This window comes from Cheilinus undulatus, linkage group 11, assembly GCF_018320785.1.
Source record: "Cheilinus undulatus linkage group 11, ASM1832078v1, whole genome shotgun sequence".
In the NCBI taxonomy this organism is placed as follows: Eukaryota; Metazoa; Chordata; class Actinopteri; order Labriformes; family Labridae; genus Cheilinus; species Cheilinus undulatus.
The window spans coordinates 44,796,645-44,813,963 of record NC_054875.1 but is presented as its reverse complement, the minus strand read 5'-3'; the positions used below and the strand labels follow the sequence as shown (position 1 = coordinate 44,813,963).

At 41.8% G+C, this 17,319-nt stretch overlaps 1 protein-coding gene across 5 annotated transcripts in view; it reads right to left on the bottom strand.

Moving 5' to 3' along the window:
* Positions 1-17,319, bottom strand: part of agap2 (ArfGAP with GTPase domain, ankyrin repeat and PH domain 2) — a 64,275-nt gene that overhangs the window by 40,949 nt on the left and 6,007 nt on the right. The window contains exon 1 of one of the 5 annotated variants that reach the window (XM_041800241.1): positions 2,140-4,650. The exons of 2 other annotated variants lie outside the window; for them this stretch is intronic. In XM_041800241.1, the coding sequence (XP_041656175.1) occupies positions 2,140-3,226 (1,087 nt within the window). In that variant the 5' untranslated portion in view covers positions 3,227-4,650. Of the gene's footprint in view, positions 1-2,139; positions 4,651-17,319 lie in introns of those variants that run through there. 2 more of the 5 variants (XM_041800239.1, XM_041800240.1) reach the window with 2 other exon arrangements.

The following is a 17,319-nucleotide window of genomic DNA, read 5'->3' as shown; positions in this document are numbered from 1 at the left end:
TATATTTTTCAAATTCATTTTACCCTCTACCTTTACAAGCCTTCCAGGGCCAGCTGCCAAGAAGCATCCCCACAGCATGATGCTGCCACCACCGTGCTTCACATCAAGGATGGTGTGTTTGTCCAAAACATCCGAGGGGGTAAATACTTTTCATAGGTACTGTACTCAAAAACAAGCAGACTTCAAACATGTAGCTTAAAGGTGTTTTCACACCTATTGTCTGTTTGCTCTGGTCTTAATCATGGACCATTTTGTTAATGTTCCCTCTGGTTTCCTTCCTGTTCACATGGGAATATTTACAAGTGAACCAAAAGGTGTGATGCTTGAAGAAAAGGCTCTAATTGGTGGGATTTTCTTGCATGAGAAATCCCAAAGGTAAACACAGACAAGTTGCCTCCTGCATGTCTAAGACTTTTTTATATCAAAATAAATGCATAAACACAGAGATGGGTTTATTTCTGTGTATTCTTATTGATCGCCAGGTAGAGCTTTAGTTATCTTGCCATATTTCAACAGCTGACTTTCTGCAATCTTCCTAAGGAGGGTTGTGATGTTGCTGTGACATGATAAGGCACGCCACTGATATAAATTATATTTTGAAGACAGTATCAACTTATTTAGACTGTCACAGTGTTTGGTATTGGCCCTGTTCATTGTTTTATATTTATCATTTTAGTCTACACCAACAATACAGTTTGAAAATGGTTTCAATTTTAGCTCAAAAATGTTAGGTTAATGTACAGGAGATGCTGAAAACTTCATCAACACAGTTCAGAAGAAGGTGCATGTTCATCCTCCAGAACCACAATCAGTTCATTCACTGAGGCTGTTTCCAAAGATCATTTTGGTATGAATGTGGTCTTTAAAGCCCAGTTTGGACATGAGAAGAGATGACACTTGCAACGGGTCGCTCTGCAACATTCTGAAAACCTGTCAGTTCACGCCAATGCACATGAGGGAGAAATGAATTGTTTTCATAGTACAAAGTCAGAGTCACAGTCACTCAGTTTAAAGTTATATCTTACATAGCCATGCAAAAACTCTGCCACAACACAGAGAACAAATTTAGCAACTACAGCCTTAAATTTCACTTGTTTTAGCGAGTACAGTGCCACGTGTCCTGCTTACCAACACAGGATGGAAGGGAAGAAGTGTTTATCAGGCTTAAGTTTCCATGAGAAAAGTTTGTTTTGCAAAAAGCTGGATGGGATCATTTCCAAAATTCACGCAAGTATTCTACTTTGATCAAGTCTGTTGCCGTTATCAGCCCGTCAAATCTAAATTTCCCTTTCCATTTCACTTTTATCTGTTTGCAACGTCCAAAAACACCAGCTACTCCATCAACTGTGGATGGATTCAAGGTGTCACCTCTCAATCAATTCATCCTGCTGCAACTGTCCCCCAAAATGTTCTAGTACAGTCTTGTTGCATCATGAATCCTTGCTCTGAACTGTGCTTAGAAATGTTCAGCAATAATGCACAGGCAGGACCTGCAGGCTGTTTTTTAACTAGAGTGGTGGCTCTTGAAATTTACAAAAGCTAGTCTGTTTCACTTCCTACACTTCCTGCCACTATTTCAGATCAAGGCTAGTTCACAGAACACTACAAATAAACCACACCAGAAACCAAAAAAGCTGATTGAGTTCCACCTTTTCAAGTCATCTGGTATGGTTCATAGTCCACAGTAAGGTTTGATTATTGGCTGTGCAAACAAATTGCACTAATTTAGCAATCAGTCTTGAGTTTTTTATGCACACCAAACAGGTTAGTAGTAAAAACACCAAAAGAGAGACACTGAATATGACAAATTCAGCATCCAGTATTCAGACAAACTTCAAATGAGTTATTCTTTCTACTCTGCTCTAAAATAGAAGACAACAATGGCAGTTATAGTACCTCTAGGTGGCCCTTCTTTGAGGATTGTTGATTAAGCTACTGCTCATGAGTGACAAAAGATAAAATAAAGAGGTTCATTATATTAAGTCTGAAAATCTGATGGTGTTGTATAGGGACAGGGAGTACCTGATCCAAGGCACAGATAAGACAGGTATGATAAAAAGCAGCATCAGGAATATATCGTATATAGTGGTATAAATCAGAGAAACTCTACATGTTGTGTTTGCATGTGCAAATTCCTACCTTCCTCCTCGCTTGAGTCTCTCTGTATGTAGACAGGAGGCGCTGTGGAGGACGACCCCGCTGCCCCTGAACTGCTCTTGAAAATGCCGCTGATGAACTTTAACATCTTCCTGTCCTTAGCGGAACCTCTTTGACCCTGCTGAGCCTGCTGGGCCTCCCTGGCCAGCCCCAGATCCTCAGACAGGCTGTTCAGATCACTGTTGTCCAATGTGCGACTTTTACCTTTACGTGCCGGTTTGGAGGCCTGGGTTGGGGGTGCAGGTAAGGAGGCCGAGCCCGTCTTTAGTCTCTCCTTTCTAGGAATGTCTCTCAACACAGCAGCCATGCTGCCTCCCATCTCAAGAACTTGAGCATCATCCCGGAGGTCCCGCCATCCCTCGGGCCTGCTCGCCTCTGCCCACGAGGCCCTGCAGGGGCCCGGAGAGCGTGTCGGCATGCGACAGTCCTTGCGGTCCAGGCTCTGTGCTGAGGTCGGGCTGCGCTCTCTTCCCTCCCTGGAGTCTCGGCCTCGAGTGGTGACGCTGCTGTGAGACTTCAGCAGACTCACCGGACGCTGGCCCACTGGGCGGATAGGGAGGCTGGTTCTGGTCGGGGTACGGTTGGGTTCGACCGCCTCTGTTGGAGGTGTTTTGGTAAGCAGTGGTGACCTGCATTGCTTTGACTCTTGGGGGGTGAATGTCTTCTCCACACGTGTTAAGTCAATCTCTACAGACTTGGTCGTTCTCTCAACAGGTAAAGGTATGGAGAGGTTGCCTGCTGGCTTCTCACTTCCTTTACTGGAGGGGATTTTCTCCTTCAGAGGACTAGGAGTTTTTCTCTCTGCATCTTTAACTTCTTCAGTCAACCTCCCGCCTTTCCCAGCAGCGGCATCGTCAACCTTTTGTGCTTGTCCTAAAACAACCCCAGCTCCATTCTCAGCCTGTGCAGGAGCGTAACCTCCTGCCTCCTCTTTTCCTGTCCTGTCCACCTCCTTCCCTTGGGTGCTGCTCTTGGCCTCCCCTCCATTCTCCTCCACAGCCTCTACCTTGACTAGGGTGAGGGAGATGAGGTAGGTGGTGCGTTGCTGCAGGGCGCCGCCTCCGCTCATGTGGACAGGCTTCAGTAGACACACAGTAGATGAATGAAACCAGACAGAGCGACATGAAACACTGACAGTCTGCCAGCGAGGAGGGATGTGAAAGAGTCCAACGACACGACTGCGACCAAAAACTTACATGGAGGGAGATTAAGTTTCTCCTTGGAAGATTTAACAGCAGAGCCGCTGCTGGTTACATCCATCCCCCGGATCCTGGCTTCTTTGTTTCAAATTTCTAATTTCAGTCACGGATTTCTTCTCTGGCTGCAATTTTCATTTGTCTGTGAAACAGAAAGGAAATCTCTTTCTGACAACCTTCAACATTCAGTCAGAAGAGTCCAATCAGCTCTTTTGTTCCTAGAAAACACCCACAGAGGGAAATAAATCTTCATTATGGAAGCCTCGTTCCTTATGGTAATTATTTACTTGACCTTATTCTTTATGTGCAGCAGTGCTGGGCAAGTTTCAATTACAGTTTCCGCTTCGAAGGATCATGAAAATAAGATAATCAAGATGACTGTGCTGCATGCTCAGAGAGAAGAAGATGACAGAAAGGCAGCTGTTGGCTCACAAAAATAATGTATAATGACCTCGGTCATATGGTTTTTAAGGAAACCGTCATGAACAATGCAAAATAAATTGCAGAACTTGCTGCAGGGTTGTAGCTTCCTCTAAAAGCAACAAGAAATCTGATCATTTGAAATTCACCTGCAGATGCAGATACTGCAAAATCAATGAGTAATCATGCTTAATAATCTCAGAAATAGTTATGATTACACCATACTCAAGCAGCCCTTATGTGCAGAACTACTGTCATGTATGTTCCTCAGTCCATCCTCCTCAGAAAAATCTTGATTGTATTCAGAATAATAACAGCCCTGCATTGTACGTCATCAAGAAAAGGTGAAGTCTTTAAATATTCATCAGTGTCACCCTAAAGCAGCATGGCCCATCACACCCAGAGCGGTACGAGGTCCAGTCCTGATCATGAGCTCTCATGTGTGTTGACAGCAGCATCCATTGAGAGAGCGCAGCACGGAGACGCACAGGAAGGGCATTGATGAGATCTGAAGGGGATCAGAAGCCAGCAGAAGCCCAGGTGGAAATGTGGAGATGCATGACCGAGGAGTCAGGGCGCGTCCGGCCATCACGCCCCTCTTGCTGTCTCCCGGGCTGCAGCCTGTGTCCTCTGAGCGCATCAGGCGTTAGGCATGACAACACACAGAGGAAGCGCTGAGGCGAGTCACCGCTCCAACGGCTCCTGAAGCCTTCTCCCGATAGAAACGCCGTCTTACAGGTTCAGCGAGTCCAAAGTACATCACACATCCACACACTCACACATGCATGCACACCACCTAACACATGCACCGCTCTTCTTCTCCCTCACTCTCTGCGTTTCTCTCTCACTAACACACCAATCTGAATCTCCACTGTCCCCTCCCTCTACTTGCCCCTCCTAGTTCCAATAAGCAATCCATACAATGCAGAAGGATGCTGCTTCTCGTCTTTCCCTCTCTCTATGTGTTTCTGCCTCTGCTCCTCTCAGACTGTGCAGGGTCCCTTCGTTTTATTGCTCATCTCTCCCATCCCCTCCCCTCTATCCTCCTCCCTGTGTGCCGGAGAGGAGGGGGGGGGGCAGCGGGTAACGGCTGGTGGTAAAACAGCAGTGCACACACAAGCTGGACCTGCTAAATGAGGGGAGACCGCAGGAGGAAAGATCAGCAGCAGGGAGAGGGGAGAAGAAGAGAGACGATAAAAAGGAATGACAAACAGTCAAAGACTAAATAAATGGATGCATGTTTTTCTTGGAGGGAAACAGCACCGGGGTGGGGTGTCTGTTTCATTTATACAGCTGCCAAAATAGTTCAGTCAACATTCCCCATCTGCAGAGGCGCAAGGAAAAAAATCAATTCAAGTCAAAATCACAAATGCTAATTTTTCCTATTTCTAAACGCAACATTTTACTGATGCATAATAAACTATTTATCTTGAACCAATAACTATAGCCAATAATTTCCTACTCCTGATGCCAGTATGATGATGGTACTTCTTATTTTTCTGCAGAAGAAACACATCCAAAAGTACACTACATGGACATAATTTTTTTAGCCACACTTCTTAATTAATGAGTTCAATCAGATCTGTTGCCACAGATGTACAGAAATTAATCACCCAGTCATGTGGTCTACATCTGTAAACATCTGTGATCCTAAATGGGTCATTCTGAAGAGCTCAGCGACTCCAATTGTGGTACTGAAATGCATGCCACTTTGCAATAAGACAGTTTGTGAAATTTCATCTCTGCTGGATATTCCACAGTCAGCGTTGAGTAATATCATTAGAAAGTGGAAGCGTTAAGGAACAACAGCAAGTCAGCCACAAAGCAGAGGTGACTGCTAAAATGCATGACGTGTGAAAGGTGCTAACACTCTCCTGATTCCATAACTGAAGGTTTCTGAACTTCCACTGGCATTATGTATACCCAAAAACTGTGCAGCTGTAGCTTCATGAATGGGTTTCCATAGTCGAGCAGCTGCATGCAAGCCTCACATCACCAAGTCCAATGCCAAGCATCTGATGGAGTGGTGTAAAGCAGACTGACGCTGAACTGTGGAGAAGTGGAAACGTGTTCTGATGAAACCCGCTTCTCTGGTGGCAGTCAGATGGGTGAGTCTGGGTTTGGCGGATGCCAGAAGAACATTACCTGCCTGACTGCACTGTGCCAACTGTGAAGTTTGGTGGCGGAGGGATAATGATATGGGTCTATTTTTCAGGGTTTGGTCTTCAGCAAAGGCCAGTCTTAATGCTTCAGCATACCAAAACATGATGTTGAGCAAACAGAGCAGGCAGAGATATGTCCAAGAAGCAGCTGCAGATCAGGGGATTGTGGGACGGATTTAGTCATGAATAGATTTGCCTTTTGGTTCTCTTGCAAAATTTCTGCAGTTTCAAATGCCCAATGAATTTGTACATTAGCCTTCAGCCTGGTGCTAACAAAAGCAGCTACTGCCGCTTCATATACTGTCTGTTGTTAGAAGGATGATTCTTATGTGACTTGTAAGGTCCGTTGTGTGGAAACCTAAGGACTTCTTGCCTCCCTTCAGGGTCTTTGTGGAGCCTGTTTTACACACGTTCTACAAAGCAACTTCCCTTCACAACTAGACATCACGCCGGAACAGGCAAAGCTGTTTTGCAGGTGGCTAACGTAGCAGTACTAGCACTGCTGTCTATTGTGTCCACACTCTTGAACTGAATATTGTAATATTAGTATTGGCATTTTACTTTACCTGTAAATCATAAAATCAATAAACAGAACAGCGCACTACTTTGGTTCCACCACAAAGTGTGTCTTTTCTTCTGGATTAATTTTAACTCTCCACAGTCTCAACAAATGTCCTGATAATATGATTGGCTAGATGTCTCCCGAGTACTAGCCAATCAACTCTTAAGGCTGAGTGCCACTGACACAATGAGCATATGACATCACTTCCTGTTTCCCTGCAACTGTTGTGTTGCTCTGTGCCATTTCTCATGCATTTTCTTTCATTTTTTTGATCATGATATTTTACTTCTGCCACATTTTGTACATTCAAATAAATGCATGTCAGTTCAAAATTTTGGTTATCAGTCTCATAAACTATTACCAATCAGTATTGGCCCTGAAACACCCATATCGGTCCAACACTAAATTTGATCATAAAAAGCCTGCAGCTGGTATCCTCTGTGCACCCTCTCCAACTGCACCACTGCACAGATGCACTGTTAGCATTAACTAGCTCTGACTACTGATGTTCTGCCTACTCTGCCTATGGAGCCTTGAATTATTTTTCCTAATGCCTCCTACAAACTGTGCATTTTTAGCAATCTTATAAGTTTCTGTCATGCTATATGGTACGATGACACCTCCCACTAGCTTTTTAGGCATTGTCTCCATTCTATGCTAATTAATGCTAACTTGTTTGTTTGTTAGTGCCAGTGTTGCGTTTATCATTATGGCATTTCTTTTTGCCTTTCCATTGGTGTGTTAGTTGAAGTAGGTACTAGCAGTCACATTGTGGGATGCTAATCCTAAATTTCTGACACTGTCAGAATGTCATCCTAGGCTATCTTTGGTCGTGAGACCATGACAACTGCCGTGTGTTAACCTGTCTCACAGTGCAACGAAGTACCACAGTTTTGGAGCCACTACCAAAGATTAAGCCACGATTTGTCATCGTTCATGTGGGACAGTCACACAGTGTGAACCAGGATTAAAAGAAACATTTTAAGACTCAGTGTGGAGTCTACAGTCCCAGGTATGAGGAAGCATGACCCATCGTACAGGCTAAGTGTGGTAAATGAAAGTAATGTAGCCTAATTCAGGAACAGTTCATATGCCTGAGTTAACATCATACATAGACATTCACCTGGACAAAAAAATAAGTAACAATCAGCCAAAAACTGCAGACAGACACAGGAAACAAAAACAACAGGGTCTACTGTCTGTTTCACATCAATGACAGGTGTTATGGTTTAACACGTAGCCATGTTAATAGTGGAGGTGGGAATCTTTAGGCACCTCACAATTCGATTCGATTACAGTTCATAGAGCTGCGATTCGATTCCTTATTGATTATTGATGCATTTTGATGCATGATACAATTGCACTGAACCAAAGGTAGCAGCATCCTTTCCTTGTAACATATCTGAAATTAAAAACATAAAAATGTCCTGTTTCACAGATGAACTTTGATGAATCTTGTTGTTACGCGCTGCATGTCAGAGTTCCACCTTGTCGTTCCATGCTATTCCACAGTTTTAAATATTTAAATTATCGATTAATGGACATTTATAAATTTATGCAGAATCTTCCTGTTTCCTTGTTTCTCACTGGTGAATCCATCTTGCAAGCTCCTGTCTGAACCGATTGGGCTCTGTTAGAAAGTGACAGAACCAATCAGTGTCGAGGGGCAGTACTTTCAGGCGCGGTGGAGTCCTGACATTAGCAAGTAGCAACAAGAGGCCCGTGCAACTGTGGCGGAAGAGACTAGCGTGGATGCTGCTAAAGCCTCAGTTTTATCAGAACTTGACAACATTTCTTGGTTAGAAGAAGAACAAAGAACAGCAGTGAGTTGTTTTCTTTTCAAAAATGACAAAAGTCGAGTACTGACATGTCTACAGTCGCCATGGTTTGCATAGCTGTGCACGCGCACCTCAATCGATCGCGGCTACGTCACGTGTCTTGTTGCTCTGATTGGCCAGTACAGATGTGACAGACAGAACATTCATCCAATCACACTCTGAGTTTTTTCCAAAGCCTCTGACCTTTCCCAAACGCTTAGTATTGAAGGTTTTCCAGATGGACATGTGAAAGAAATCCATGTGGCATGTCAGGTTAGTTAACAGGTGAATTCACGTTGAGTGCATCCAAGTTAATGACAGATATCTTTGATTCTTTTCTCATTAAATCTAATTTTTCTAAGAATAAATTAGATATAGTACAAAACATTCAGTGTTCTCATACGTACAACAATCACCAACACTTTCAGATGAAGTCATCAGTTAACATGGTCACATGTTTTACCACAACACCTGCTCTCTTACAGCATCATCAACAGTATAGATTTTAGATTTATGATTGTTTTTTACAGATGAGTTTGTGGTAATACATTTCCTGCTAAAGCCCACACATTTTATTCATATTCAATTATTTTGCAATGTAAGCACAAATTGACATTCTCTTTGTTTCAGGTTTGACTTTATACATTTAAATTATGGTAATGAGCTGATAAAAAATGCTACAAATATGCTAAAAAGGCACCATCTTGAGCACATTTTATTATCTATGTAATGCCCAATAATAATTCAAAGCTCCTTAGTGCACAGCAGAATGGAGAAGATACTGAAATAATTAGCTGTCAATAATAAAATGGGAATGTGTTGTGAATTACAAATCGATTCTGAATCGAATCGTGACTCCAGAATCATAATCTGTTGGATCAGACCTCCACCCATCCATCTTCAGCTGTCTCTCTCTCCCCCTGCATAAATCTGAGTAACAGAGAGTGTGCGTGGCTCTGTGAGGCTCCTCCTCGGCGGGAGGCTTGGCTTGTTTGTTGCTAAGGTGTTACAATCTTCCTGGCTCTGGTGGCACAATCATCTCCTCCCTGTCCTTCCTCCTCCTCCTCCTTCGGTACATTCTGCATCACAATCACAGCCAGGATCTCTGTACCAAAATGGTGTTTCTCTGTGTGAGTGTTTCTTTGTGTGTGTGTCTTGCACATGTGAGTGAAAGAGGTTTCCTGAGAGAGTATTGATCTGCAGTCTATTGCCTACTATGGCATGTGTTCATTAGCAGAAGTGGGTGAGCTCTGTGCTCACAGCATGAAGCGAGCAACAGTGAGAGGGATGAGAGCATATTGGATATCGATAGTTGGACCGCTGAACGCAAAAGAAAAAAACACAGTACTGAGATTTCTGTTTAAATAAAACAAACTCTTTTACACACATGGGAAATTTAGCTGCATGAAAACATAAGAGAAAAATAAATGGAGTAAGTTGTCTTTGATTTGAAACCTAAATGCACTAGGATTTGTGGGAAATAAAGTTCTTAATATGACAGAAAAAATTCACTATCAACAACTCTGCTTAATGATTCACTGATTAATTAAAGTCCCAAGCTTGGGTCTTTATCTGTAAAAAATATTACATGTAAATAAAATACCTGGCCATGCAAAGGCTTCTAGCCAGAAGAAATGCACTGACTGTGAAAATTTGGGCTAATGTCAATACAGATGTTTTTGTCTAACTGGTCAGTTTTTCAGCCTTATGGAAAAACAGATGCCAGGACTAAATTGATTAGACAACAGATAAATATCAGTAACTGATATCTGTTATTCCCCGTCATTTCAGTGATGGCTGATGTTAATAAACAGGGCCTAATTTGACTGATACAGATGTTCATCCTATGTTTTTTCTAGTAAGAAGTGAGGAACTCCCAGGACAATCACAGAGCTCACATACACAGACAAACAAGCAGGAACACTCACAGCCAAACCTGCAGACAGTTCAGAATCACCCATCAGCCTAACGAGCATGATTTTAGTCTGTGGGAGGAAGGTGGAGTACCCGTATAGAATCGAACAAGGTGTTTGCAGACAGACAGGGTTCTGTGTTTCTCCCTGTCCTTTGTCAGATCGTTGTTTGTCTCTGGGACTGGCTCCTTGAGATTCCTTCTTGTGGCTCACGGGTATTTTTCCCTTTTTTCCCCTTTTGGATTTAAAGTTTTGTTTAGTGGATGTTTCCCTTGTGGCTCCTTAGTTGATTTTTTTCTTGTGTTTGGCCTTTTGGTCAGTTTTTACCTTTTTTGATTGTTTTAAGTAAATCCTTTTGAATTTTCTGCATTTGGGTCCTTCTCTTTCTTTTTGCATTTTTTTTTTTGCCAATATGTGACAATAAGAGCGGTACCTTTTGCTACTTTTCTAATACCATAAGTAATAAAACAACAAAATATGCCAAATTCTAATTATCAGAAGTACTGAAAATTACTACAGCTTTTAAAAAAAAATCACATTTTCACTAATAATTTCACCTAAAACTGTAGCAGACCAAAAAGAAAGAACAAAAACACTGGCAATGTTCAGAACTCAGATTTTGAAACTCCGATGGGATTTTAGTCAAAGCAGAATGAAACTGATACTCTTCTTTAAACACAGAGTTACAGAAATAAAAGTTTATGTTTCAGCGCTGGAGAACTGCATTGCTGATACTTCCATGCTATTTAACCAATGTGAAGGAGTTTGCCTACATTTTAGGGAATAAAACATAAAAATACTTTATTATCAGGTGCCCAGGACTTCTTTTTCTGTTGCTGTGGTGTTTAAATAAATGTCAGTGTCATATAACTTTAACTAGAGATGTATCAAAGTTTAATATCTGGTGTCTGAGCAACAGAAAAGTGGACAGAATGTAGAGAAATTCAGTCTGTTAGAATGCAGCACAAATCCGTAAATTCTCACAGAGTCATCCTGGTTTAATATCATATCAAATAGTTGCAGATTAATTTCCTGTTAATGGACTAATCTTAACGAACACAAATCTTAATGCAGACAAATAAACGAAGAACTGCAGCAAATTTGCTGCGTGCAACAAAATCAACACTGCAGCAAACATGATTACACATCCATCTCCTGAATTATTACCCAGTGTGTAATTTCATGTTAATTACTCTATGATTAAAAAAAACAACGCCTTGATGTGAATCAGAGGATGCATTTCCCCACAGTGCACCACTCTCTGCCTCCCACCATCATCTCATAACACACAGTCTGACCGTCCACCTGCTCAGCCCGCTCCCCCCTCCCCTCCTTTCCACAGCCAGTGAGAGGGCAATAAACTACTCTCACTGAATACAAAAGACCTCCGACAGCCGCCTTTGGCTCAAGGGGAAAAAAAAAAAAATGACACGACCTAAAAGGGACACCACGGATGAAGGCTCATGAATAAAAAAGAGAACAAGATGAGCTGCTTGATAGAAATCTAAACACACTTACAGGAGGCGGCATGTGTAAAAATACATTTTTAACAAGTGTGGCGCCATGACATGACTGTGTCTGTGAGCGAGAGTGCACCTCAGGTTGCTGCAGTGCTGGATGCACGCAGGTGACAAGACATGGAACAAGAGTGTTAAAAGATGCAGTTCCTGAAGTGGCCACATGAGGGTGGCTCAAAGGGGCTAGTTCAGATCTGTAAGGTTCCACATTAAAATGACCTCACAGCTCAGTTATGTTTGCAGCCTGATGCAAAACCAGTTTAAACCTCTGTAGCTCATTTTCTATAGGTTTTTATGTAGAAGATGTCACACAGCAGTGAGGAACTCCCTTTGGGGGGCAAGAGACAACATAGAGAAACACTACCAAAAAGCCTATGCCAAGCTTTCAAAGTGCATAAAAATAAAAACATTCTTTATTTCTAAGCTACTTTTGTGTTCTGAAAGAAGTGAAATACTCAGGCAACAAGAAGTTTCAGCATTTTAGAGGTATTATCTCTGAGTGTGAATTTAAAAAGCCTCTGTCTGGGGTGCTGGCGTATCTTGGTTGGTAGAGCAGGTGCTCATATACAGATTTTTTATATATATTAAAGGGGCTCAGCTAACCTCTTAGCTCAGAACAAGGCTCCTCAAGACTCTTCCTTCACTTCATATAGGTATCAACGCTCGGTAGTCTGCAGGTAATTTGTGATATTGATCACCCCCAAGCTAGGTAAATCAGTAAAACTGCAAAAAAAAATCCCTTCATAGTCAATGTATGAAGAAATTTTCTGATAAGTGCAGCGTAGAGGTCAATTTACATCTACTGAGGACTAACTTTCCTCTGTTCCCATTAATACGGCTATCCCCCACTTCCTGACCCCCAATAGACATTCATGATCACACGATTGCAAACAGCCTATTGATAAGAGCATCCCATCCAGGTTCGATTCCCAAATGATGCTGGCCCTGTCCAACCTGACACGCCAGATGGATTTGTTTCACACATCCATCTGGAAAACCTTCGATACACAGCATTTGGGAAAGGGCAGAGCCTTGGAAAAAAACTCAAGATGGTAACTGGATGAACGTTTTGTCTGTCACATCTCTACAGGCCAATCAGAGCAACAAAACATGTGACGTCGTCGCCGCTACCGAGGAGTGCAGCTACCGAAGAATAAACTCCATATAGAACTGCAGAACGTGAACCATGGTGACTGTAGACATGTCAGTAGACGACTTTTGTCATTTTTGAAAAGAAAACAACTCACTGCTGTTCTTTGTTCTTCTTTTAATGAAGAAATGTCAAGTTCTGATCAAACTGGCGCTTAAGCAGCATCCACGCTATGTCTTCCTCCATAATTGCACTGGCCTCTTGTTGCTGTTTGCTCACATCACGACTCTGCCGCACCAGAAAGTACTGCCCCACGACGCTGACTGGTCCTGTGACGTTCTAACTGGGCCCAAACGGTTCAGACGGGAGCTTTGAAAGATGGACTCACCAGTGAGAAACAAGGAAACGGGCGTATCCATCTGGTTAGGCCATGGTTAGTTAAGGTTAGGCCCCGTCCTTTTCTGGGTGAAAACATTTCACTTAAATCAGAGGAAGTAAATGAGAAATGTGGGGTATTTAGGAATTTAAAAGCTTGACATTGTTAAAAATGTACAATTTAGAGGTTATTGAGACCCCAAATCTGATGGCCAGCAGGTTTAATCTAAAATGATGTCTTTATTGAGCAGAGATTTGCATCATGAAATTATGAAATAAACACATTCTTAGGTTTATATGAGTGTCTGTTCAGACTCTCTCCATCAAATTGGACAAACATCCCCATCTTGTGACCAGAGATGTCATAAACTGACATTATATGCCTTAAATGTGTATTTTCACCTATTAAATATGCTGGACCTTTACTTTTAAAATGATGTTAAAATCTTTGTGAATGGGAAAAGGCAGAGGTCAGAAGGAGCGCAACACCTGTCCCACATTTTATTGCTTTACTCCTCTCCACCTCCTTGGAGGTCTTCTTTGACACCCCTTGTCATTTGGCGTTGGCAACATATTGTTCTATGTTTGTTTTTTTAATAGTTTGAAGCACAACACACAAGCTTTAATTGTTTTGCTACCACTTCTTTCTGATCAACCATCATTTAGTCTTGGGGATTATTTTAACAGAAATTGTCCCTCTGAGGAGTGAGAGAGACATTTGACTGCTCTAAACTCATTACATCCATTAAAACAGATTTCCTTTAAAATAACTCACATGTTGACATCATATTAACACTTAAAGTAAACCTTATTTTACAGATATGATTACATTAATGACAGGCTGGGGCCTCTCGCTGTCTGCTCAGTGCCTCCTCTGCTTATTTGCTGCCAAAAACCTCTTAATGTGGGAAAACTTACACTAACAGGCCATCTAATAAGTCTCTGCTTCAGTTTTTTTGGAAAAGATCTAGCGTGATATTGTTTTATAAACTGCAATGATTTTTCTGTATCTGTGTGCACACTTACTTTAGCCAGAGCTCAACGACAGAGTTTCAAACCCACCACTGACATTTTAGAAGATCCTTATATCAATATTTAAATCTTGGAACCACGCCGACCAGCTGTCTGAATACTCATGACTCTAAAACATTCTGTTCTGTGTGCAGACTTGGATTTGGACGAGGGCTGCTCAGTTATGGATAAAAAAAAGCATCTTAAAACATCGGCATCACACGCAGTTATTAAGCCTAGACACTCTTGACACTTTAAACAAGGAAATAAAGGAAATAAATGACTGAAACTTTGAAACAACATTCTGATAGGACAGGCAGAACAGAATATCGAGCACAGTAGCCATTCAATCTTGATCATACTATTTTCAAAACCATGGGAAGTCAAAATTAGGACTGAAATTGAAACTTGATTAATTTCTCCGCCTTAACATAGACTGTAGAGCATGTTTTCTGATAAAATACTATGTGAAAAATATTAAGCTAGAAAGGAAAGTTCCAGTCACATTGGCGAGACAGGAGTTAGCTTTAACATGGCACAGTTAAAAATGTTGTATTTTGATGTAGAGATGTAAACTACGGTAGCCAGATGAGTAAGGTAACATTTCCTGGGCTGATGAGAACTCTGAATTTTTTCAAAACCTCTGCCTTTTCTCAAACATTTCCTATTGAAGCTTTCCCAGATGGATGTGTGAAACACATCCATCTGGCATGTCAGGTTAAAAACTAACACTAAAACTAATAAAAACTAAACGAAGCATTTTTGCAAATTCAAAAAAATAAACTGAACTAAAAAAAACAGCAGTTAAAACAAATTAAAAACTAAACTGAAATTCAAAACAAAATGTAAAAACTAAATAAAAATTAAAACTAATGAAAAATCCTAAACTATTAATAACCTTGCCCGGTGCTGACAAGCTTTGTAAGCTGAGTGAAAGAGTTTATTTACAGGCTATTGTTGAGGATAAGTGCCTGATACAGATCTCTTCTTTCCTTTCTTTTCTTTTTTTGCATCAAAACTTTTGTGTAGTCCCTCGCTTGGCTATAGGTTATTTGCAGGTGATGCTCCCAATGGGGGGCAAGAAGTGATTTCTGAATAGAGAAACTCTACCAAAAAGGTCAAGTTCTGAGCTGTTTACAACTATGCCAAACATTTAAAGCATGAAAATATAAACATTCTTAATTCTTAAGCTGTGTTTGTGTCCTGAAAGTAGTGAAATATTCAGGCAAAAATGTGCAAAAAAGGTTTAGAAAGATTCACTAACAACAAGAGGCCGGTGCAACTATGGCGGAAGAGATTAGCGTGGATGCTGCTATAGTGTCAGTTTTGTTAACTTGATGACATTTCTTCATTAAAAGAAGAACAAAGAACAGCAGTGAGTTGCTTTCTTTTCAAAAACAACAAAAGTCGTGTACTGACATGTCTATAGTCGCCATGGTTCACGTTGTTCCTTGGCAGCTGCGCACGCACACCTCGGTCTCGGTGTTTGTTGCTCTGATTGGCCCGTAAAGATGTGACAGACAGAACGTTCATCCAATCAAACTCCAAGTTTTTTCAAATCCTCTGCCCTTTCCCGCTTAGTATTGAAGGTTTTCCAGATAGATGTGTGAAAAAAAATCCATCTGGTGTGTCAGGTTACAAAACAGTCAGGTTTTGCCATGATTTAGCACATTAAGCTTTGAACTTCCCGGGTTTCCTAAGCCACCCAGCTCTCTCGTTGTGATTTCCAGAAATCCGTCTCTGTTAAGAGATCCAGATCATTTGGCTCAGCTCTGTAGAGCTGGTTGTTGCTCTCAGATAACTCTTCATTTGGAACCAGTTTGGCTTTTAAATCTGGATTAAAAAAAGACAAAGGATGGAAGAAAGGAAACCGGCACTCAAAAAGGAGCTAGCCACCATGGCTCACATTAAAGAGCCGTTTGGTAGAGCAGGCTCGAAATGTCATTACATGGTGACTCACCCCACAAGGTTTATTCAGTTGGTAGTACACCTCTCATTTCAATTAAAAGCGTGTTTGTCAAAAAATGAGGATGTTTTCATGTTAAAGAGACTCAGCTTTTTTCTTAGCTTAGTAGAAGACTCCTCAAAACTTGTGTATCCCTAAGACAACGCTAGACGCTAGGAGGTCTGTAAGACTGAGTGATTCGTAAAATAGATCATCTCTACAACAGGTAAAATGGATAAAATGTGGAATGTAAGCATTTTCTGATGATAACTGCAGTGTACAGGTCCATTTAGAACTTCTTGACCCACAACAGACATTCGGGATCATGATTGAAAACAACCTTTACACAGCCCAGAATTAGCAGCATTTCAGTTTGGTTCAATAAGTCCACATAAGAAAGCCAGAAAACCCTCCCATTTCTCCCCCTTAGTGTACAGCCTTTGCCATGTGCATATAGACTGAATGACAGGGACCATTTAAAAGTTTGTCAACCCCTGACTCCCTCCTGCAGCTTTGTTTACACGTGTTCTGGCTCAAAAACATTGAACTGCCCAGCTCTACTTTCAATAGACAGTCGATAAGCCGATGATTGATGTCACCCAGGCTACGCTGATTATTTATACAGATCATGGCTGCACAGTGAATCTGATTATTCTAAAATACACACCCACACAAAGACAGACGCTTTATCTCTATGCAAAGAGACTCACATGCCTGCATACAGACAAAGCTCTACCCACACACTGACACCCATGGGCGCCTGCTGTCAGATGGACACTGACCAAGGGCAGTAGTCATGGTGGGTGATTTTTCATTTCCCCTTCACTGTGAGCTGTCCTCTTCCCCACCATGCTGCAGTGCGCAGCAGTCATATTCATATTTAAATGTCTTCATTTCGCTCCCACCTCACTCCTTTTCCTCCATGTCTTTCTGCTTTTTTTTTTTCCCTCTCCTTGGCACACAGCATCAGCCGACCACATCCTACTCGCTTATTAAGTCCACAGGAGAGGTGGCTCTCTTTTTAGCACCAGTGAACTCCACACTCACAGATCCAGGCCCCCACGGAGGATACACTGACTTTGATCCTCACTACGGCACAGACGCCCCAGCAGCCTAATTATACTGAGGGAAAAATCAACTGAATGTTTTTACAC